Below are 25,721 nucleotides of genomic sequence, written 5' to 3'. Positions count from 1 at the left end.
AAAGTATCGAAAACAGTTATCACACAAATTAGCGAGAAGGGACATATTAGCGAGAAACAACATATTAGGTTAGTTTCACACTAGCATTCCACTGATATGCGGCGGGCTGCGGACTTCCTCCGTGAAGCCCCGCCCCCGGCCGCACCTCCCCGCATGCGACCTGTGTACCTATATTTAACATTAGGTACGCAGGTCATGCGGCTGTATGAGAATGGTGCCGCATGCGTCGTTTTGACGATGCGGCGACCAGCGGAGACGCAGCCATGTAGCATTTTTTTTTTTGCCACATCGTCAAAACGACGCATGCGGCACCATTCGCATACAACCGCACGACCTGCGTACCTAATGTTAAATATAGGTACGCAGGTCGCATGCGGGCCGCATACAGATGTAGGCGGAGATAACAGCGGAGGTGCGGCCAGGGGCGGGGCTTCACGGAGGAAGCCCGCCGCACATCAGGGGAACGCTAGTGTGAAACTAGCCTTAGCGAAAACGGACATATTAGCGAGAACGGACATACGATCTTGAACTACTAGGTCTTAATAAAGTATAGTACATGTACATACCTGGTACCACATGGTACATTTTTCACCTCATCAGTTTGTAAAGTCGTCTAAACAAAGAAATCATTTTTAATCACTAAGCACCAACATATTTTGCAGCACTGCACAAGTTGGAGAACTGAAAACAGAACCAATACATTAGAGAGTATCAAGATGACTATTAACCTAACAAGAGAATTTTCAAAAGTTTACAATGCATGATCAAAAATAGATGGAATAAGAGTGCTTGCTCTGTGCAATTGTCCAGCGTCAAGTTCCGTAATCTACCTTATCCTTCCTATTTTATTGTGGGGTATTACCATAACTTCTTGGCAGTATGCCAGATATCTTGAGGTAATTTTGAGTCCTCCAGTCCTTGGCTCATCATATTAAGAGTTTTCAGTTGTTCGAAACTCTTGATCCAGGTTTGTTAAAAATGAAAAAGAATGCGCTATACTAGTTCTCCACAGATGCTTCCGTTGTATTTTTTTTGTCTGCAGCACTGGAGTCCGTCAATAACCTACCACAGTGGTCCTTCCCAGGCACAAACCGCTGAGCTCACCAATTGGTTTCAGCACTGCTGAAGTGTCGTGAGTGCAACAGACAATATCAGGTACACATGGCAGCAGCAGAAACTCAGCATTGGACCCTAAGAGGGCGAGTAAAGAAGTGGCACATGCGCACACTCAGATGTGCAGGTGTTCACAGCTTCTCCAGGTCCAGTGTTGAAACTCCACCACTGCTCACGTTATTTCAACCGCACTACAGCCCATCAGTGTGTCTCATCAGCTCGGGCAGAGCCGCTGAGCTAAGCAACGTTGACATGATGTCAGTGCTGCAGTTAAAGGGAAACTGTCACCCCCAAAATCGATGGTGAGGTAAGCTCACCATCATCAGGGGCTTATCTACAGCATTCTGGAATGCTGTAGATAAGCCCCCGATGTTGCCTGAAAGAGGAGAAAAAGACATTAGATTATACTCACCCAGGGGCAGTCCCGGTCCGATGGGTGTCTCGGGTCCGGTCAGCGCCTCTTATCTTCATTCCATGACGTCCTCTTCTGGTCTTCACGCCACGGCCTTCAGAGAGGCCCGGCGCCTGCGCACTGCAGTACTTTGCTCTGCCCTCAACAGGGCAGACAAAGTACGCCTGCGCCGCAGCGTGAAGACCAGAAGAGGACGTCATGGAATGAAGATAGGAGGCGCCGACCGGATCTGAGACACCCATCGGACCCGGACCGCAGCGGGACCGCCCCTGGGTGAGTATAATCTAACGTCTTTTTCTCCTCTTTTATGTAACATCGGGGGCTTATCTACAGCATTACAGAATGCTGTAGAAAAGCCCCTGATGACTGTGAGCTTACCTCACCATCGATTTTGGGGGTGACAGGTTCCCTTTAAACAGTAGTAGGGACCGGAAAACTTCTTTAATATAAGAAGCAAAAGACAGGAGTCAAAACTACCTCAAGACTTATGGCATAATGCCAAGTAATTATAGTAATACCACACAACACACAATAGAATTGGAAAAATAAGGTAGGTTAGTTGATGAAAACACAATAGAACACATTTTCGTAATGTTGTCTAATTCTAATTTTTTTTTTTTTTTTAGATAGTATGGGCCAAACATAGCACTTTACATGCTTTTTGATATTTGGTGCTCCTATAGACCATCTAGTATATAACATCAATTAGTTGGTCTAATATCCGTCAAAAATTTGCTGGAAAATGTTGGCCTTATTGTGAGCTATGGCTTTACAAACCCCTTCTCCTCAGACATACACAATGGATAAGCAAGGTGCAAAAAGTGGCCCAAATAATAAATTTTGATTTTTTTTTTTAAGTTTTTTCATTAGAAAGATAGTGGACATTCTCATTTGTATTATAATAGTGCAGGAGGAGCTCTTAACAACAGAAGAATAATAGGAGCATCACTGTAGAGATAGTAATGAAAGCCACATAAAAAAGTGGAGCGGCTCCAAAACTATTCAATAATGAATCCTAGCACCAAATAGAGAAGTGGAATCAGCAAATGATACATTGACCAAGTATCAAGCAGTCTCCCTAACTCTCTTATTACCTTCCTTTTTTTTCCTTATTCATTTTTTTGTGCTCCTTCTTCCCTGAGCCATAACTTTTTACATTCTGTCAATTTGGCCATGTGAGGGCTTGTTTTTTTACAGGATGAAATGTACATTTGAATGACACCAGTGATTTTACCATACATTCCCAAAAACACAAATTTCACAATTTTTTTTTACCACATTCACTAAAAGCTAAAACTGACAGACCATTATGATTCTCCAGGTCATTACGAGTTCATAGATAGCAAACATATATAGGATTTTTTTTTATTCAAGTGATAACATTTTTTAAAAAGGCACCATTTTCTGAGACCCATAACATCTACATTTTTCGGGATCTGGGGCCAAATGAGGGCTTATTTTTGCGAGACGAGCTGATGCTTTATTGATATTTTGGGAGATACAATGTTTTGATCACCCATTTTATTACAATATCGCAGCGACCAAAATGCGTAATTCTGACAGTTTGAGGTTTTTCTTGTTATGTAGTTTACTGATGGAATTACCATATATACTCGAGTATAAGCCGAGATTTTCAGCCCATTTTTTTAGGCTGAAAGAGCCCCTCTCGGCTTATACTCGAGTTATTTTCCAGGGGTCGGCGGGGCAGCAGCAGTGGCGGCAGTAACATCATACTCACCCCCTCCTGGTGCATCTCTGCTTCTCAGATGGTCTCCGGTTAAGCTCTACTTGTGTTCAACAGTCACGTGGTACCGCTCATTAAAGTAATGAATATGCACGCGACTCCACTCCCATAGGCGTGGAGAGCATATTCATTACTTTAATGAGCGGTACAATGTGACAGGAACAAGCTGCCGGCGGCAGAGACCATCGGAGAAGCAGGGACGTGCAGAGACCGTGCCAGGAGGGGGTGAGCCATGCAATATTCACCTGTCCCCGTTCAACCGCCGGGCTCTGTCTTCCACGTCCCCTGGCTGTGACGTTCAGGTCAGATGGCGTGCTGACGTGTTTAGTGCGCACCCTCTGCCTGAACAGTTACAGCCAGAGGAACTGGAAAAAACAGCGGTGCGTGGCGGTGGAACGGGGACAGGTAAATATTGCAAGTCCTATGGGCCTGAGCCAGCGGCGACACCGGCACCTGGCCCCCATAGCGCATCGGTGTCCCCGCCTGCTCAGGACACCGGAACCTGGCCCCCAGCGACCAGAGGCGAGTATGTAATTTTATTTAATTTTTTAAATCGCAGCAGCAGTTTATGGGGCATATTATTCTATGGAGCATCTTATGGGGCCATTAACCTTTATGTAGCAACACATGGGGAATATTATTCTATGGAGCATCTAAGGCCTCTTTCACATCTCCGTCGGTACGGGGCCGTCACAAACCGTCGGCCCGACGTACCGACGGACGTTGTGCAAAATTGTGCACAACGTAGGCAGCGGATGCAGTTTCGCAACGTATCCGCTGCCCATTATGAAGACCGGGGCGGCGGAATTCCGTCCGCGCATGCGCGGTTAGAAATGGCAGATCCAACAGACATAAAAACGTTCCCTTGAACTTTTTTGTCACGACAGACCGCAAAAACACGACGCATCCGTTGAACGACGGATGCGACGTGTGGCCATCCGTCGCAATCCGTCGTCAATTAAAATCAATGGCAAAAAACCGCATCCTGCGGGCACATTTGCAGGATACGTTTTTTTGCCAAAACGACGGATTGCGACAGATGGCAAAAAAAGGAAGTGTGAAGAGGCCTTATGGGGCCATCATTAACCTTTGTGCAGTATTATATGGGCCATATTCTTGTATGGAGCATCTTATGGGGTCATTGTTAACCCCTTAAGCCCCAGGGGTGGTTTGCACGTTAATGACGGGCCAATTTTTACAATTCTGACCACTGTCCCTTTAGGAGGCTATAACTCTGGAACGCTTCAACGGATCCTGATGATTCTGACATTGTTTTCTCATGACATATTGTACTTCATGATAGTGGTAAAATTTCATTGATAAGACTTGCGTTTATTTGTGAAAAAAAATGGAAATTTGGTACTTTGAATTTTTATGCCCTTAAATTACAGAGATATGTCACACAAAATACTTAATAAGTAACATTTCCCACATGTCTACTTTACATCAGCACAATTTTGGAACCAACATTTTTTTTTTGTTAGGGAGTTATAAGGGCTAAAGTTTGACCAGCAATTTCTCATTTTTACAACACCATTTTTTTTTTAAAGACCACATCTCATTTAAAGTCATTTTGAGGGGTCTATATGATAGAAAATAACCAAGTGTGACACCATTCTAAAAACTGCACCCCTCAAGGTGCTCAAAACCACATTTAAGAAGTCTAATAACTCTTCAGGTGTTTCACAGGAATTGTTGGAATGTTTAAATAAAAATGAATTTAACTTTTTTTCACACAAAATTTAATTCAGCTCCAATTTGATTTATTTTTACCAAGGGTAACAGGAGAAAATGGACCCCAAAAGTTGTTGTACAATTTGTCCTGAGTACGCCGATACCCCATATGTGGGGGTAAACCACTGTTTGGGCGCATGGTAGAGCTCGGAAAGGAAGGAGCGCTATTTGACTTTTCAATGGAAAATTGACTGGAATTGAGATCGGATGCCATGTTGCGTTTGGAGAGCCCCTGATGTGCCTAAACATTGAAACCCCTCACAAGTGACATTATTTTGGAAAGTAGACCCCCTAAAGAAATTATCTAGGTGTGATGTGAGAGCTTTGAACCCCCAAGTGTTTCACTACAGTTTATAACGCAGAGCCGTGGAATGCAGACTTAGATGGATTGGTCTGCAGGCGTCACATTGCATTTGCAGAGCCCCTAATGTACCTAAACAGTAGAAACCGCCCACAAGTGACCCCATATTGGAAACTAGACCCCTCAAGGAACTTATCTTGATATCTTGTGAGAGCTTTGAACCTCCAAGTGTTTCACTACAGTTTATAACGCAGAGCCGTGAAAAAAAAAAAAAAATTTCCTCAAAAATTCTTTTTTAGCCCCCAGTTTTGTATTTTCCCAAGGGTAACAGGAGAAATTGGACCCCAAAGGCTGTTGTCCAATTTGTCCTGAGTATGCTGATACCCCATATGTTGGGGTAAACCCCTGTTTGGGGGCACGAGAGGGCTCAGAAGGGAAGGAGCACTGTTTTACTTTTTCAATGCAGAATTGGCATCGGACGCCATGTCGCGTTTGGAGAGCCTCTGATGTGTCTAAACAGTGAAAACCCCCAATTCTAACCGAAACCCCAACCCTAACCCGCGGGTCTTTCTATATATGCAAAACAATACGCCCCTTATAAAGCACATGGGGGATTCTAATGTCTTGATGTTCTTTTTTTTTTTCTCTTCTCCCTGCTACAAGCCAAGCCGGGCATAATAATAACTCCCTGACAAGTTTATACTTAGAAATTGTTTGTCCGGTAATGTGACATAGGTGTTGTCTTTCTTTTCTCTTTACTGTACAGACATTTTGATACAAATAATGTGGCAATGTTTTTAACAGTTGTATGTCTTTTGCACTTTGTCATGTGGTTGATATGATGGGAGGAGCTTGTCCTGGACTAAGGTATATCACTCACCGTCATATCCTCTGACTTATGGACCCGTTGAAGCGCTAAGTGGCGCGAAACAGCCGTCGTCTTACATCAGCTCGCACATCCCAGCAACCTGTTCTTCTGGCCATGACATTTTAAAGTTTGAATAAAGGATGGGGGGGGGGGGGGAAATCACATCGCGCTGCTCCGAGGGTCTCAGGGAAGCACGCAGGGAGCCCCCTCCTTGCGCGATGCTTCTCTATACCGCCGGAACACTGCGATTTTGCTTGATGCCGGGGGGTTAATGTGCCAGGGGTGGTCCGTTACCGCTCCTGGCACATAGTGCTGGATGTCAGCTGCAATCGCATATGACGTACTATCCCGTCACTGGGAATTAATTCCCAGTTCACCTTGATGGGACAGTACATCATATGGGATTAAGGGGTTAACCTTTGTGCAGCATTATATGGGGCATATTTTTGTATGGAGCATCTTATCGGGCCCATGATAAACTTTATGGAGCATTTCATGGGGCGCATCTTATGGGGCTCCTGATTCAAAATGGATATTCAAAACCATTTAACCTACTGATGTCTGAATTAACCCCTTTCTGACATCTGACGTACTATCCCGTCGAGGTGGGGTGGACCCGTATGACCACTGACGGGATAGTACGTCATAGCGATCGGCCGCGCTCACAGGGAGAGCGCGGCCGATCGCGGCCGGGTGTCATCTGACTATCGCAGCTGACATCTGGCACAATGTGCCAGGAGCGGTCACGGACCGCTCCCGGCAGATTAACCCCCGGCACACCACGATCAAACATGATCGCGAAGTGCCGGCGTTATAGGGAAGTATCGCGCAGGGAGGGGGCCCCCTGCGGGCTTCCCTGAGACCCCCACAGCAACGCGATGTGATCACGATGCTGCGAGGGTCTCTTACATAGTTACATAGTTATTAAGGTTGAAGAAAGACTATAAGTCCATCTAGTTCAACCCATAACCTAACCTAACATGCCCTAACATGTTGATCCAGAGGAAGGCAAAAAAAAACCCATGTGGCAAAGAGTAAGCTCCACATTGGGGAAAAAAATACCTTCCCGACTCCACAAACGGCAATCAGACTAGTTCCCTGGATCAACGCCCTGTCAAGGAATCTAGTGTATATACCCTGTAACATTATACTTTCCAGAAATGTATCCAGTCCCCTCTTAAATTTAAGTAATGAATCACTCATTACAACATCATACGGCAGAGAGTTCCATAGTCTCACTGCTCTTACAGTAAAGAATCCGCATCTGTTATTATGCTTAAACCTTTTTTCCTCCAAACGCAGAGGATGCCCCCTTGTCCCGGTTTCAGGTCTATGATTAAAAAGATCATCAGAAAGGTCTTTGTACTGTCCCCTCATATATTTATACATTAAAATAAGATCACCCCTTAGTCTTCATTTTTCCAACCTAAATAGGTTATTACACTTGGGGCTATCTTGGTATTGCAGACCCCCCAGTCCTCTAATAACCTTGGTCGCTCTTCTCTGCACCCGCTCTAGTTCAGCTATGTCTTTCTTATACACCGGAGACCAGAACTGTGCACAGTATTCTAAGTGTGGTCGAACTAGTGACTTGTATAGAGGTAAAATTATGTTCTCCTCATGAGCATCTATGCCTCTTAATGCATCCCATTATTTTATTTGCCCTTGTAGCAGCTGCCTGACACTGGCCACAGGTCTTTTTCATTGACGGTTTTGCCCAGAGTTTTAGAATTAAAGGGACACTGTCACCTGAATTTGGAGGGAACAATCTTCAGCCATGGAGGCGGGGTTTTAGGGTTTTTGATTCACCCTTTCCTTACCCGCTGGCTGCATGCTGGCTGCAATATTGGATTGAAGTTCATTCTCTGTCCTCCGTAGTACATGCCTGCACCCTTTGTTTCCTATCCCTGAGCCAGCTCTCAACACACTTACACATATTTTCCCCTATCCCCATTATTCTCATTTTATGTATCAACCTTTTGTGTGGCATCGTATCAAAAGCTTTTGAAAAGTCCATATACACTACATCCACTGGGTTCCCTTGGTCCAATCCGGAACTTACTTCTTCATAGAAACTGATCAAATTAGTCTGACATGAACGGTCCCTAGTAAACCCGTGCTGATACTGGGTCATGAGGTTATTCCTCTTCAGATACTCCAGCATAGCATCCCTTAGAATGCCCTCCAGGATTTTACCCACAGTAGAGGTTAAGCTTACTGGCCTATAATTTCCGAGTTCAGTTTTTGTCCCCGTTTTGAATATTGGCACCACATTTGCTATACGCCAGTCCTGTGGTACAGACCCTGTTATTATGGAGTCTTTAAAGATTAAAAATAATGGTCTATCAATGACTGTACTTAATTCCTGCAGTACTCGAGGGTGTATCCCATCCGGGCCCGGAGATTTGTCAATTTTAGTGATTTTTAGACGCCGCCGCACTTCCTGCTGGGTTAAGCAGGCGACATTTAATTGGGAATTTTTATCACTAGTCATTTTGTCTGCCATGGGATTTTCTTGTATAAATACTGATGAAAAAAAGGCATTTAGCATATTGGCTTTTTCCTCATCCTCATCCGTGGGGCAATGTTATAGTGTAAAAAAAAAAATATTCACATGTGTAAAAAAAAAAGTAAAAAAAAATCCCCCCCCCCCCCCAAAAAAAAAATATTGTTCCTATAAATATATTTCTTTATCTAAATAAAAAAAAAAACAATAAAAATACACATATTTAGTATCGCCATGTCCGTAACGACCCCACCTATAAAACTGTCCCGCTAGTTAACCCCTTCAGTGAACGCGGTAGAAAAAAAAAAAAAAGACACGAGGCAAAACACGCTTTATTATCATACCACCAAACAAAAAGTGGAATAACACGCGATCAAAAAGACCGAAATAAATAACCATGGTACCGCTGAAAACGTCATCTTGTCCCGCAAAAAACGAGCTGCCAAACAGCATCATTAGCAAAAAATAAAAAAGTTATAGTCCTCAGAATAAAGCGTTACAAAAATAATTATTTTCTCTATAAAAGTTTTTATCGTATAAAAGCGCCAAAACATAAAAAAAATGTATATAAATGAGGTATCGCTGTAATCATACTGACCCGAAGAATAAAACTGCTTTATCCATTTTACCAAACGCGGAACGGTGTAAACGCCTCCCCCAAAAGAAATTCATGAATAGCTGGTTTTTGGTCATTCTGCCTCACAAAAATCGGAATAAAAAGCGATCAAAAATTGTCACGTGCCCGAAAATGTTACCAATAAAAATGTCAACTCGTCCCGCAAAAAACAAGACCTCACATGACTCTGTGGACCAAAATATGGAAAAATTATAGCTCAAAATGTGGTAACGCCAAAAATATTTTTTGCAATAAAAAGCGTCTTTCAATGTGTGACGGCTGCCAATCACAAAAATCCGCTAAATAACCCGCTATAAAAGTAAATCAAACTCCCCTTCATCACCCCCTTAGGTAGGGAAAAATTAAAAAATTTTTTTTAAAAAATGTATTTATTTCCATTTTCCCATTAGGGTTAAGGCTAGGGTTAGGGCTAGGGTTGGGGCTAGGGTTAAGGCTACAGTTAGGGTTGGGGCTAAAGTTAGGGTTAGAATTGGGGCTAAAGTTAGGGTTAGGATTACATTTACGGTTGGGAATAGGGTTGGAATAAGGGTTAGGGGTGTGTTTAGGGTCACCGTTGAGATTAGGGTTAGGGGTGTGTTTGGATTAGGGTTTCAGTTATAATTGGGGGGCTTCCACTGTTTAGGCACATCAGGGGCTCTCCAAACGCAACATGGCGACCGATCTCAATTCCAGCTAGTTCTGCGTTGAAAAAGTAAAACAGTGCTCCTTCCCTTCCGAGCTCTCCCGTGTGCCCACACAGGGGTTTACCCCAACATATGGGGTATCAGCGTACTCAGGACACATTGGACAACAACTTTTGGGGTCCAATTCCTCCTGTTACCCTTGGGAAAATACAAAACTGGGGGCTATAGGGATTTCACTCACTCAGGTGCGACGGCTGACACTCAGGAGGCACGTTCCTTTAAAAGTTCACAAAGGTTTATCCTACTCAGATAGAGAACAGGATGCTCCTCTCCATGTAGCTCTTGGGAAAGGACTGCTCCTACCCCAACATCCGAGGCATCTGTTTGAAGAATAAACTCTTTCTTAAAATTTGGGGCCATCAGAACGGGTTGCTTACACAGAGCCTCTTTCATTTCTTGGAAGGCTGACTCTGTCTCTTTGGACCATTTAACCATTACTGATTTCGTCCCCTTTAGCAGATCAGTCAGAGGCGCAGCCACCGTGGCGAAGTTTGGAATGAACCTCCTGTAATATCCCACGATCCTCAGAAAGGCTTTGACTTGCTTTTTGGAGAGTGGCTTTGGCCATGCTTGAATTGCCTCCACTTTACTGATTTGGGGTTTTATTTCTCCACGACCCACTATATAGCCTAGGTAGTTAGCTTCCTCCTTAGCCAAGGCACACTTCTTCAGGTTTATTGTAAACCCCGCCTCTCTTAGAGCATCAAACACCGCTTGGACTTTTTTCAGATGACTCTCCCAGTCCAGGCTAAAGATGACGATATCATCCAGGTACTTAGCAGCGTATGGTTTATGGGGTGCAAGGACTCTATCCATAGCCCTCTGGAAGGTCGCCGAAGCTCCCTGTAGGCCAAACGGCATCCGGACAAACTGGAAGCATCCATCTGGTGTAGAAAACGCCGTCTTCTCCTTGGCTTCCTGTGCCATGGGAATCTGCCAATACCCCTTCATCAAATCCAAGGTGGTTATATACCTGGCGTGCCCAAGCCTTTCGATGAGCTCATCAACGCGAGGCATGGGATATGCGTCGAACTTGGAGACCTCATTCAACTTCCGATAGTCGTTGCAAAACCTCCACTCCCCATCAGGTTTTGGGACCAGGCCAATTGGGCTCAACCAACCTCTCTTGGATTCCTCAATGACTCCAAGCTTCAACATATGCTCTACGTCCTTGGAGATTACTTCTCGGCGGGCCTCAGGAATTCGGTAGGGTTTCACATTCACCCGCACATGTGGCTCTGTCAGGACCTCGTGCTCTATGACCTTCGTATATCCTGGTAACTCTGAAAACAGGTCCCTGTTCTTCTGGAGTAACTCCCGGCACTGCTGTTTCTGGGCCTTCGATAGCGTCTCCGCTATAGTAACCCCTCCAACCTCACCTTCTGGGTTGCTTAGCAACTGCCAGCTCTGCCAGCTCTCTATCTTGCCATGGCTTGATGAGGTTGACATGGTAGACTTGAAATGGTTTCCATCTTCCTTGTTGGTGAATTTTATAGTTTACCTCGCCAAGCTTCTCAACGACCTCATATCGCCCTTGCCATTTGGCCAAGAACTTGCTCTCCACCGTCGGAACTAACACAAGAACTCGGTCTCCCGGATTGAACTACCTAACTCTTGCAGACCGGTTGTAGACCCTGGCCTGAGCTTCTTGTGCCTGGAGGTGTTCTTTTACGATAGGCATCACCTTTGCAATCATCTGCTGCATCAGGGCCACATGCTCAATGACGCTTCTGTGGGGCGTGACTTCAGCTTCCCAGGTTTCCTAGGCTATATCCAGGAGTCCTCGCGGATGTCGGCCATATAGAAGCTAAAACGGTGAGAACCCTGTGGAGGCCTGTGGAACTTCACGAATAGAAAACATCAGATATGGTAAGAGATGGTCCCAGTCTCTACCGTCTTTCTCTATAGCTTTTCTCAGCATGCTCTTCAGTGTCTTGTTAAATCTCTCAACAAGGCCATCTGACTGGGGATTGTACACCGAGGTCCTCAACTGGGAGATTTTCAGGACTTTGCGTAACTCCCTCATCACCTTGCTCATGAAAGGTGTCCCCTGGTCAGTCCATCTGCTCAGTGGTCTGGGAACAACGGGCAGCTATATGTCCTGGCACCTCCAACAAATAATATCACCCGTAGGGAACTTGGGCACCACCTCCCCCCCTCTTTGTGACCTTGGACGCGCCACCCCTTTTTGGAACTCAGCTCCCTTCTTCCATCATCACCCGTTCTACCATTTGAGCAGGTGTAGATGACTCTGGCTGCTGCCATTTCTGGACCAGGTGCAGCAGATGAAACATTTGGGAATGAGGTGGTTTGTCCCGGTGATAGGCCCAGCAGTGAATTCGCTGTGCCCTGACAGTCTGTGTCACCCCCAAGCGTGCGAGAATCTCAGTTTTCAACTTGTGATACTTCTTGGCATCCTGCAAGGTCAAGTCATAGTACACCTTCTGGGGTTCTCCCGTCAGGTATGGCGCCAGTACCTCTGCCCACTGCTCGGGAGGAAGTTTTTCCCTCTCAGCGACCCTCTCAAACACCATCAGGAAGGCCTCAACATCATCCCTGGGGGTCATTTTCTGCAATGTGCGTCTTACCGTCTTCCGGACGTGGGCGTCATCAGCCAGACCTGGGGTTGGGGCGCTCGTCTTGCCCTGGATGGCGGTTACCAGAAGCTGCATCTGCTGCTGGCTCTGTTGCATCTGCTGCTATTGCTCCTGCTGCTCTGTTGTATCTGCTGCATCAACAGCCTGTTGGTCTCTTGCTGCCTTTGCTCCTGCTGTGACTGCATCCGGACCAAGTGTTTCAGTAGGTCTTCCATTTTCCCCGGCAATGCTTGCTGGCTTGCAACAGACTTGACCCAGGACAAAAATAGACTTACGTCTCCGCTGGGAACGCTGCCCACACATCTACCACCAATTGTAGGGATTTCACTCACTCAGGTGCGACGGCTGACACTCAGGAGGCACGTTCCTTTAAAAGTTCACAAAGGTTTATTGCATCATAAACCATTTGGTAAAAATAACAGAAAACAAATAGCCTTTGGCTCAGTGAAGAAAACAAGTGTCCAGTCCTTCAGGCTCAGTCCTGGAGACTTAACACACTCAGGAGGGTTCCACCTCCACATATATCTGCCGTGTTAAACATTAGCCCTTCTTTTATAGGACTAACCACACCCAGGAACCCATCACATGATTAGACATGTGGTTATGCCATCACCACAGGTCCTGCAACACACATAGATAGGCAGGGTTATGTTACAGCGACAAGCCACCTATGTGACACATACAGTGGGGCAAAAAAGTATTTAGTCAGTCAGCAATAGTACAAGTTCCACCACTTAAAAAGATGAGAGGCGTCTGTAATTTACATCATAGGTAGACCTCAACTATGGGAGACAAACTGAGAAAAAAAAATCCAGAAAATCACATTGTCTGTTTTTTTATCATTTTTTTTGCATATTATGGTGGAAAATAAGTATTTGGTCAGAAACAAAATTTTTCATCTCAATACTTTGTAATATATCCTTTGTTGGCAATGACAGAGGTCAAACGTTTTCTGTAAGTCTTCACAAGGTTGCCACACACTGTTGTTGGTATGTTGGCCCATTCCTCCATGCAGATCTCCTCTAGAGCAGTGATGTTTTTGGCTTTTCGCTTGGCAACACGGACTTTCAACTCCCTCCAAAGGTTTTCTATAGGGTTGAGATCTGGAGACTGGCTAGGCCACTCCAGGACCTTGAAATGCTTCTTACGATGCCACTCCTTCGTTGCCCTGGCGGTGTGCTTTGGATCATTGTCATGTTGAAAGACCCAGCCACGTTTCATCTTCAATGCCCTTGCTGATGGAAGGAGGTTTGCACTCAAAATCTCACGATACATGGCCCCATTCATTCTTTCATGTACCCGGATCAGTCGTCCTGGCCCCTCTGCAGAGAAACAGCCCCAAAGCATGATGTTTCCACCACCATGCTTTACAGTAGGTATGGTGTTTGATGGATGCAACTCAGTATTCTTTTTCCTCCAAACACGACAAGTTGTGTTTCTATCAAACAGTTCCAGTTTGGTTTCATCAGACCATAGGACATTCTCCCAAAACTCCTCTGGATCATCCAAATGCTCTCTAGCAAACTTCAGACGGGCCCGGACATGTACTGGCTTAAACAGTGGGACACGTCTGACACTGCAGGATCTGAGTCCATGGTGGCGTAGTGTGTTACTTATGGTAGGCCTTGTTACATTGGTCCCAGCTCTCTGCAGTTCATTCACTAGGTCCCCCCGCGTGGTTCTGGGATTTTTGCTCACCGTTCTTGTGATCATTCTGACCCCACGGGGTGGGATTTTGCGTGGAGCCCCAGATCGAGGGAGATTATCAGTGGTCTTGTATGTCTTCCATTTTCTAATTATTGCTCCCACTGTTGATTTCTTCACTCCAAGCTGGTTGGCTATTGCAGATTCAGTCTTCCCAGCCTGGTGCAGGGATACAATTTTGTTTCTGGTGTCCTTTGACAGCTCTTTGGTCTTCACCATAGTGGAGTTTGGAGTCAGACTGTTTGAGGGTGTGCACAGGTGTCTTTTTATACTGATAACAAGTTTAAACAGGTGCCATTACTACGGGTAATGAGTGGAGGAAAGAGGAGACTCTTAAAGAAGAAGTTACAGGTCTGTGAGAGCCAGAAATCTTGATTGTTTCTGACCAAATACTTATTTTCCACCATAATATGCAAAAAAAATGATAAAAAAACAGACAATGTGATTTTCTGGATTTTTTTTTCTCAGTTTGTCTCCCATAGTTGAGGTCTACCTATGATGTAAATTACAGACGCCTCTCATCTTTTTAAGTGGTGGAACTTGCACTATTGCTGACTGACTAAACACTTTTTTGCCCCACTGTATCTCCCGTCGACTACACAACCTTTAGCCATGCTACAGGGCTAAAAAATAATTTTTGTGGAAAAAAAAAAAGATTTTTTATTTTCACGGCTCTGCGTTATAAACTGTAGTGAAACACTTGGGGGTTCAAAGTTCTCACGACACATCTAGATAAGTTCCTTGGGGGGTCTAGTTTCCAATACGGGGTCACTTGTGGGGGGTTTCTACTGTTTAGGTACATTAGGGGCTCTGCAAACGCAATGTGATGCCTGCAGACCATTCCATCTAAGTCTGCATTCCAAATGGCGCTCCTTCCCTTCCGAGCTCTCCCATGCGCCCAAACGGTGGCTTCCCCCCACATATGGGGTATCAGTGTACTCAGGACAAATTGGACAACAACTTTTGGGGTCCTAGTTCTCCTCTTACCCTTGGGAAAATACAAAACTGGGAGCTAAAAAATAATTTTTGTGGGAAAAAAAAGATTTTTTACTTTCAATGCTCTGCGTTATAAACTGTAATGAAACACTTGGGGGTTCAAAGCTCTCACAACACACCTAGATGAATTCCTTAGGGGGTCTACTTACCAAAATGGTGTCAATTGTGGGGGGTTTCAATGTTTAGGCACATCAGTGGCTCTCCAAACGCAACTTGGCGTCCCCATCTCAATTCCAGTCAATTTTACATTGAAAAGTCAAATGGCGCTCCTTCCCTTCCGAGCTCTGCCATGCGCCCAAACAGTGGTTTACCCCCACATATAGGGTATCAGCGTACTCAGGACAAATTGTACAACTTTTGGGGTCCAATTTCTTCTCTTATCCTTGGGAAAATAAAAGATTGGGGGCGAAAAGATCATTTTTGTGAAAAAATATGATTTTTTATTTTTTACGGCTCTGCATTATAAACTTCTGTGAAGCACTTGGTGGGTCAAAGTGCTCACCACACATCTAGATAAGTTCCTTAGGGGGTCTACTTTCCAAAATGGTGTCACTTGTGGGGGGTTTCAATGTATAGGCACATTAGGGGCTCTCCAAACGCAACATGGCGTCCCATCTCAATTCCAGTCAATTTTGCATTTAAAAGTCAAATGGCGCTCCTTCGCTTCCGAGCTCTGCCATGCACCCAAACAGTGGTTTACCCCCACATGTGGGGTATCAGCATACTCACGACAAATTGTGCAACAACCTTTGGGGTCCATTTTCTCCTGTTACCCTTGGTAAAATAAAACAAATTGGAGCTGAATTAAATTTTTTGTGAAAAAAAGTTAAATGTTCATATTTATTTAAACATTCTAAAAATTCCTGTGAAACACCTGAAGGGTTAATAAACTTCTTGAATGTGGTTTTGGGCACCTTGAGGGGTGCAGATTTTAGAATGGTGTCACACTTGGTTATTTTCTATCATATAGACCCCTCAAAATGACTTCAAATGAGATGTGGTCCCTAAAAAAAAATGGTGTTGTAAAAATGAGAAATTGCTGGTCAACTTATAACCCTTATAACTCCCTAACAAAAAAAATGTTGGTTCCAAAATTGTGCTGATGTAAAGTAGACATGTGGGAAATGTTACTTATTAAGTATTTTATGTGACATATCTCTGTGATTTAATTGCATAAAAATTCAAAGTTGGAAAATTGCGAAAGTTTCAAAATTTTAGCCAAATTTCAATTTTTTTCATAAATAAACGCAAGTAATATCAAAGACATTTTATCACCATCATGAAGTACAATATGTCACGAGAAAACAATGTCAGAATCACCGGGATCGGTTGAAGCGTTCCAGAGTTATAACCTCATAAAGGTACAGTGGTCAAAATTGTAAAAATTGGTCTAGTCATTAACATGCAAACCACCCTTGGGGGTAAAGGGGTTAATTTTATTGGTATCTATTTTTATTTTTGAAATTTACCAGTAGCTGCCCAGTTTTTTTGTGGCAAAATTAGGGGTCTCGGCTTATACTTGAGTTGGCTTGTACTCGAGTATATACGGTAATTCTTGTTATATTTTGATAGACAGTGCGTTTCTGAATGTGGCCATACCAAGTAACATGAACTTACATATTTTTGAAAAATGTTTATATTTTGTTTTAATAGCTTCAATAGTCTCGATAGGAGACTTGAAGCTGTGATTTTTTTGACATGTTCAACATGTCAAGAATCACAGGGAATAGCTTTATCATCCCACCCAGCTGACCCCAACATGTCATGATGAAGCGGGGATGTTTGGTTGCCCCAGTTGTTTTCTGAAGGGGATTTATCTATATAACACTTCCCAGTTCCGGTTTGGAACTTACAGCTCTCTGGCGCCCCCCTTACCATCAGGTCAGACAGGGTACCGCACCTAGGATAAAGGTTGCCATCCTACTGTACTGGCTAATGGGCACACTGCAGCGAGGACAATATAACTACTCCCACTCAGGTGGGAATAATTATCAACGCCGTCCGTAGCTACCAGGTTTCCCAAAGGCGCAGGATAAATCTGCTGCCACCAGCTCCTTAATCAATAATCGGTCAGGAGCCTACCCAATTGGTAGCGTAATTTTAATTCAGAGGACGTGACAGTACGTTATAGAGCAAGCAGAAACAAAGCTAGTAATTTTATATATTTTACTCCAAAAAAAAGCAGTGTTTACAAAAGGGTAAAAAGATATAAAAGACAAGTATCGTATGTAGACAAATTACAAATAAAAAGGGATTAACAATGAAAATTAACTTATAGTTCTTTCATATCCTTCAATGGTACACCATGTGGTGGCTTGGGAGAGGGGACCTTTCCCAAAATCTTCAGGTCAGATTGCACAGCCTGTCGTAGCTGAATCCCCCGGCAAAAGACCCCCACCTTGTCTGGGCCGAGTTTTATACTTTTGCCCAAAACTAAGGGTCTCCACCCCCTGGAAGACCTCATGGGGTGGGCAGACCTATGTAATGCACTCCTCTTTCTTGAGTATATGAAAAAACATCATCCCACATATCTCGGTGTATGAACCTCGTAGTAACACGACACCCATGTCGTTATGCTCAGCGTGACTTGGGGGGTTTGTTTAAGTACAGACATGGAATAGCTGGATGACCCAGTTATGTTGTAATCCATTTCTCAATTGTGCTGGTTTTGAAACCTAGAAAATTCACTGGCAGTTAGTCCTACTGAGGCACATGCCAAAAATGTTTTTGTCTCACTTCTACACGACCTGATAGTTAAACTGACACAAGACAAGCTCTGGGATGTGGGAGCTCTGCTGACCGCAACCCCTAATCCTATCACAACAACTAGAAATAGCCGTGGAACGTTCCTGACACTCCCTAGACGTCTCTTCACAGCCTGAGAGCTAGCTAGCCCTAGAGATAGAAAATAAAGCCTATCTTGCCTCAGAGAAATTCCCCAAAGGTAAAGGAATCCCCCCACATATATTGACTGTGAGTTAAGATGAAGTCACAAACATAGAAATGAAACAGATTTCAGCAAAGGGAGGCCAGACTTACTAAACAGACAGAGGATAGGAAAGGTATCTTTGCGGTCAGCACAAAAAACTACAAAAGACCACGCAGAGTGTGCAAAAAGACCTCCGTACCGACTAACGGTGCGGAGATGCCACTCTGCATCCCAGAGCTTCCAGCTAGCAAGACAAAATCATGATAACCAGCTGGACAAGGAAACAAAGAACAAATAATAACTATCAGGAACTTAGCTTCTGCTGGAGAAGACAGGTCACCAGAAAGATCCAAGAGCAAACTGAACTAATGCAGGAACATTGACAGCTGGCATGGAGTAACGATCTGAGTGGAGTTAAATAGAGCAGCCAACCACAGGATAAACCACATCACCTGTGTAAGGAACCTCAGAAGCAGCAGCTCCACTCACAGCCACCAGAGGGAGTCCATAGACAGAACTCGCCGAAGTACCATTCACGACCACAGGAGGGAGCTCAACAACAGAATTCACAACAGTTAACGCTGCACTGTTGGAATGCGTGTCCAGGTGGAGGCCCTAGAGGAGATAGAGGAGGCAGAAGCAGTGGAGGAAGTGTTAAATGTAGAGGTTTGTCCTGCAAGCCTTTGGGATTCCAAGACTTCTAGAGTGGTGCTTGTCCCCACAGCCACCAGAGTCACTCAGTGCCCAGTCAGCAAGATGTAACACCCTTGGCCATGGTTACTCGTCCCAATGTCTGTGGTGAAATGCACCGTGGCAGACAGATGTAGTCAAGTAACGGGTGATGTTGTCTGCTACATGCTGGTGTAGCACAGGCACAGCTTTCTTAGAAAAGTAATGGTGACTGGTTAATTGGTACTGGGGACTGCGATGGCCATCACCTTTTGGAAACTGTCTGTTTTTACCAGGTGGAAAGGCAGCCTTTCCATGGCTAAGAAATTGGAGATGGTGGAGTTCAACTTCTTACCTTTGTCATGCGTAGGAAGAAACAATCTTTTAGGTCACCACAAATGCAGAACCATGGGCTGGATGCAGTGCTGAGAGATGGTGGAGTATGGTGAACCGGACAAACTGCTGGACCGTCAGAGAGGAGCAGGCGGAGATATTACTGTGGATTGAGAAACTTGTGGTGTGCCCGTTCTCTGAGATTGGTCAAAAACAGCAGGCATGTCCGCTTCCGTTATAGCTGGAGTGGGTAAAGAATCCGAGGTTCTGTGGTCAAAGACCTGCGTCTCAATAGTTGGAACGGTAACAGAGGAGGGAGAAAAAGCAGCAAATGTGATTGATGGGGCAGCTGATGGTTGTTTAGGTACACTAGCCTGCATTTTTACGTAGTGGAATTCCCACAGTAAAGCATGTTGATTGCGCATGTTAAGGTTCATACATGTAGTAGTCAAATTATTGTACTTTTTACCTCGACTCAGTTATTTTTGCCAAGTTAACAGATTACGTGAGTTACCGTAGCTCATCTTTTGCAGTGTGAAAAAAGGCCCAGGCTAAGCAACCGACGATGCTGGTCAGAGGCACAGTTTATTATTATTTTTTTTTTTTTTTGGGGGGGGGGGGGGGGGGAGGTGGTGTTTAAGCATAATTTTTCTTGATTTTTTGAACATAACATTGGATAGGATAACGTAGCATAGGATAGGATATAGCACCAGCAATGTAAATTGCCAAAAGTACATATACAAATCTTGCTTGTCAGACAACAGGTCTGCATAACTTAAAATAGCATATAGATACAAAGATAGAAACAGAGAAACAGAGAAAGAAAGGACATACTGACAACATAGAAGGGTAATAGGGGAAGGAAGAGAATCTCTTATACTGTATTTTGCATTGTCAAGAGTGTCGTTCTATGGTAATATATTTTGAATCTTTAATAGACATTGTACATCTGGAATAGTTCCCAAGACCCCTAACATCCCGCTCAGATCCTCCAGACAGTACCATTCCGTGTGGCAAAATGGACTAATCATTCCTAATATTTCAAGAGGGCTATAGTGGTAACCAATGAACGTTTTCCACAGCGGAAATACTTTTCCTGCAGATTTTTCTTTACTCCTTTCCGCCTATATTAATTCAATTCCCAGTAAATGTTTCATCTGGGCTATTATCATCACCATCTATGGTGTGCTTGGTTTAAGCCATTCACCAAATAAACCACATAAGGCTACAACTAAGAACGTGTGGATGTTTTTAGGGATCTTTGCTTTAACTCCTGTGGGTTGTGTCTCCGGGGGTCTTAACTGGTGAAATAGCATAGTTTTGTGGCGTTTGTGGGAGATGGATTCCCCGGCAAGATGGAACCTGCTCCCCTACCTGTTTCCGCACTTAGGGCACTCTGTAATCCTGTTGGGGAATCTAGGAGAGGATGGAATATTGATACCATATAATGCTGTATGCATGAGCTTAAAATAGGTGTCCCTCCATCTTTCACATAAAATGGAACCTGTTCCCACCCCTGTAGAATCCTCTCTGTGATATCCTTATCCAGGGTTCATTTCTCCCAAGTCTTAAACAGCTTGTTTTGCTTTAGCTTCAGGAATTTATGTCTTACAGTGTTGTATATTGAGCAAAATATAGAAACGGAGTATGAAAGTCCCACAAAAGATAATAAAAATTGGAAAAACTTTACTTGAACAAATACACATACAAATCACTGGATAAAAGACAATGTAACCTATACAGCGAGGAAATATGGGTTAGGCATGAAAAGCTAAATACATCCTGAGCAAGTTATCCATGAATAACAATAGTTACACAATACCACCCACATGATAAGGGATTCTGACATAATAAATAGGTACCAAAAGCAGCATCCCGTAATCACTCCCAATTAGTCATTCATACATGTTTACCCACAAGTAAATGGATGGCTTTCCACTTGGCTCAGCAGCCCCTTGACGCGTGTTTCGCAGTTCAGCTTTCTCAAAAGGGGTTGAACATTGACCATTCTAATGTGTTTAAAATAGTACACATACCGGAACTGCAGCTGATTCATGGCACACGCGTCTTGGAGATCAAGCTTAACATCCCCCATGGCAGTCAATGCAGTGCGCGTATGTGGGCAGGAAATCGCCCAGTGACGTCATATGACATGTGCACACAGTGATTACTGATAGCAGCCGGAAAAGCAGGACACGATGAAATCAAGGTGCGCGTGCGCACCCTCAGTGGCCAATTTCTTGGAGTACATAGAGGCGGCCATTAAATATAAATAAATTAAATATAATCCTATAATTGTAACCAATGTGAGAAAGTGATGCATCTGGATACAAGAACATCCTTTTCACTTTTTCATAAAAAAGCTTGCTCAAGATGTATTTAGCTTTTCCTGCCTAACCCAGCTTACCTTCATGTCTCCTCCATATTTCCTCGCTGTATAGGTTACATTGTCTTTTATCCAGTGATTTGTATGTGTATTTGTTCAAATAAAGTTTTTCCAATTTTTATTATGTTTTGTGGGACTTTCGTACTCCGTTTCTATGTTTTGCTCTATGTTTATTGGCGTTGTCCTGTAAACCCAGTGATTCTGGGAACTGATTTTGGGAGAGCTTTACCTCTCTGCTCTCGGCCACAATTTGGTGATGTGCTTGATTTTTATTGTCTTGAGTGTTGTATATTGAGGATATGCTCGCATTCTGAGTGTTCATACCTATTTTATTATCTAGAATATATAAACAGCCTACAAAGTCTAGATAAGCAAAAAGAATGGACCTGCATGATCTATAGGAAGTGTCCGCTTTCTATATGGAATTTGTCCATGATTTCTTTTGATCTCAGCCATCATTTAAAACTCTGTATGCATAATATCCCCTGCTTTCTTCATGTTATGGCCTGCTTGTCCTATCGCTCTTTTGATTTCTGTTCCCTGGGGAAATTCCGGGTGACCAAATAGTGGCATATGTTTAGAGATCTGGAAGGGAAGGCCGAATGCCTTCCTTAGTATCTTTCAGCATACGATAGTATCCCGAAGCAATAGGGAGGATTTTACATTTTGCGGGCATTTGGCCTGTTTTTCATGCAATAGGGCATTTAATTCCCACGGCGCCGCCAGCTGTCTTTCCAATTGGGTATTAAAGTAGCAGTTAGTCTCCTGTAGCCAATCTATCACATGTCTAAAAAGACTTGCAATGTTGCAGGCTCTGACATTCGGAATATTGATCCCCCTTCACTCCTAGTTAGCATCAGTTTTCCCAATGCGATTCTGGGCCTTTTACCCGCCCATAAAAAATGAGTAAAAGCTCTATTTATTATGTTTATAGATGTTTGTGTATCAGGGGCAATGTCTGTAGTGGTTATAGTAGTCTGGCAAAGCTGATCATTTTAATGAAATGGCATCTTCCCAGAAGAGATAGCAGTAGATCCTGCCATCTCCGAAGTTCTCCTAGCGTTTTTTCGATGAGAGGTGTATAACTTAGTGAATATAGTTATGCCGGGAGCCTGCTTATCTTAATTCCCAGGTAGGTGATATGTGTCTTTGCAATATGTAGTTCTAAACCTAATTTCTTCCATTGTTCTGCAGGATTTATGTCCCTCAGTTCCAAGAGTTTGCTGTTGGCGATATTGACCTTAAAGCCCAAGTATTCACCAAATTCCTGGATAAAAGATATTTCCTAATTGTTCCAGTGGCCAGGACAAAAACAAGATGACATCATCTGCAAATAATGCTATTTCAGTGCTGCTAGCGCCCACCTTGATTCCCTCAAATAAGTCGGACTTCCATATACTGAGCAAATGGCTCCAATGCCAAGTTGAACAGTAGTGGTAACATATAAATGAACTGGCTCAGTCAGGAAACCTTGGCGTGTGTGTTCTAGCTGTCGGGTCCCTATACACCCCCCTCCAGGTATATTCTAAAATTGCCCTTTATGTGGAACGAGTCCAGAGTTGCCCCCAGCCAGTCCCAGCCAACATCATCAAAAGCTTTTTCTGCATCCAGAGCCAGCAAAGCCAATTTACCTACCAACTGGCAACTCACTCCGTCCAACATAGTAAGTACCTTTCGTATGTTTTTCACCGCCGCCCTACCCTTAACGAATCCCACTTGTGCAGGGTTCACCAATTGGGGTAATACTACTGTCAATCTGTCCGCCATTATATTTTACATAATCTTCTGGTCTACATCAATAAGGTAAATGGGTCAGAAAGAGAAGGCCTAAAGGGGGTCCTTGCATGGTTTGGGTATGACTTTAACCCCTTCCCGACCTTTGACGCAGCGTATGCGTCATGAAAACCTGTGCGCACATCCCAGGAGTCCCTGCATCTGATGCCAGTTGATACAAGGTATAGTTAATATGGTATTTTTCCATCGATAACCTATTTTTTAGGTCTGGCATATGCGATTGCTCCCAAATTTTTGGAGTATTCCTTACTATATCCATAGCTGTTATGTTTGCTAATGACAGGTGTTATGAAGGCAATCCAGAAACACAGTGTGCTTAGCGATCAGAGCGCACACAGTGATCTGACAAATACCCAAAAATACAAGAACGAGCTCTGAGACGTGGAAACTCTGTAGACTGCACACCTGATCCTATCCTAAACACAACTAAAAGCGGCTGTGGATTGCGCCTAACAACTACCTAGGCAACTCGGCACAGCCTAAGAAACTAGCTAGCCTGAAGATAGAAAAATAGGCCTGACTTGCCCCAGAGAAATTCCCCAAAGGAAAAGGCAGCCCCCCACATACAATGACTGTGAGTAAGATGAAAAGACAAAACGTAGGGATGAAATAGATTCAGCAAAGTGGGGCCCGATATTCTAGGACAGAGCGAGGACAGTAAAGCGAACTTTGCAGTCTACAAAAAACCCTAAAGCAAAACCACGCAAAGGGGGCAAAAAAAACCACCGTGCCGAACTAACGGCACGGCGGTACACCCTTTGCGTCTCAGAGCTTCCAGCAAAACAAAAGACAAGCTGGACAGAAAAAAAAGCAACAAAAAAGCAAAAAGCACTTAGCTATACAGAGCAGCAGGTCACAGGAACAATCAGGAGAAGCTCAGATCCAACACTGAAACATTGACAAGGAGCAAGGATAGCAGCATCAGGCGGAGTTAAGTAATGAAGCAGTTAACGAGCTCACCAGAACACCTGAGGGAGGAAGCTCAGAAGCTGCAGTACCACTTGTGACCACAGGAGTGAATTCAGCCACAGAATTCACAACAGTACCCCCCCCTTGAGGAGGGGTCACCGAACCCTCACCAGAGCCCCCAGGCCGACCAGGATGAGCCGCATGAAAGGCACGAACAAGATCGGAAGCATGAACATCAGAGGCAAAAACCCAGGAATTATCTTCCTGAGCATAACCCTTCCATTTAACCAGATACTGGAGTTTCCGTCTAGAAACACGAGAATCCAAAATCTTCTCCACAATATACTCCAATTCCCCCTCCACCAAAACCGGGGCAGGAGGCTCAACAGATGGAACCATAGGTGCCACGTATCTCCGCAACAACGACCTATGGAATACATTATGTATGGAAAAGGAGTCTGGGAGGGTCAAACGAAAAGACACAGGATTGAGAACCTCAGAAATCCTATACGGACCAATAAAACGAGGTTTAAATTTAGGAGAGGAAACCTTCATAGGAATATGACGAGAAGATAACCAAACCAGATCCCCAACACGAAGTCGGGGACCCACACGGCGTCTGCGATTAGCGAAAAGTTGAGCTTTCTCCTGGGACAAGATCAAATTGTCCACTACCTGAGTCCAGATCTGCTGCAACCTATCCACCACAGAATCCACACCAGGACAGTCCGAAGACTCAACCTGTCCTGAAGAGAAACGAGGATGGAACCCAGAATTGCAAAAAAATGGAGAAACCAAGGTAGCCGAGCTGGCCCGATTATTAAGGGCGAACTCAGCCAACGGCAAAAAGGACACCCAATCATCCTGGTCTGCAGAAACAAAACATCTCAGATATGTTTCCAAGGTCTGATTGGTTCGTTCGGTCTGGCCATTAGTCTGAGGATGGAAAGCCGAGGAAAAGGATAGGTCAATGCCCATCCTACCACAAAAGGCTCGCCAAAACCTTGAAACAAACTGGGAACCTCTGTCAGAAACAATATTCTCAGGAATGCCATGCAACCGAACCACATGCTGAAAGAACAAAGGTACCAAATCAGAGGAGGAAGGCAATTTAGCCAAGGGCACCAGATGGACCATTTTAGAAAAGCGATCACAGACCACCCAAATGACTGACATCTTTTGAGAAACGGGAAGGTCAGAAATGAAATCCATCGAAATATGTGTCCAAGGCCTCTTTGGGACCGGCAAGGGAAAAAGCAACCCACTGGCAAGAGAACAGCAGGGCTTAGCCCTAGCACAAATCCCACAGGACTGCACAAAAGTACGTACATCCCGTGACAGAGATGGCCACCAGAAGGATCTAGCCACTAACTCTCTGGTACCAAAGATTCCAGGATGACCAGCCA

At 44.2% G+C, this 25,721-nt stretch overlaps 1 protein-coding gene across 9 annotated transcripts in view; it reads right to left on the bottom strand.

The window, feature by feature from the left end:
- Positions 1–25,721, bottom strand: part of ERLIN1 (ER lipid raft associated 1) — a 265,288-nt gene that overhangs the window by 123,658 nt on the left and 115,909 nt on the right. For all 9 annotated transcript variants that reach the window (XM_069753034.1, XM_069753030.1, XM_069753032.1 and 6 more), the window contains one exon: positions 567–613. In XM_069753034.1, coding sequence (XP_069609135.1) covers positions 567–613 — 47 coding nt within the window. The remainder of the gene's footprint in view (positions 1–566; positions 614–25,721) is intronic.

The sequence above is a fragment of the Ranitomeya imitator genome, chromosome 2 (genome assembly GCF_032444005.1).
Source record: "Ranitomeya imitator isolate aRanImi1 chromosome 2, aRanImi1.pri, whole genome shotgun sequence".
Taxonomy (NCBI): Eukaryota; Metazoa; Chordata; class Amphibia; order Anura; family Dendrobatidae; genus Ranitomeya; species Ranitomeya imitator.
Note: the sequence above shows the minus strand (reverse complement) of the source record. Positions and strands in the feature narration are given on the sequence as shown.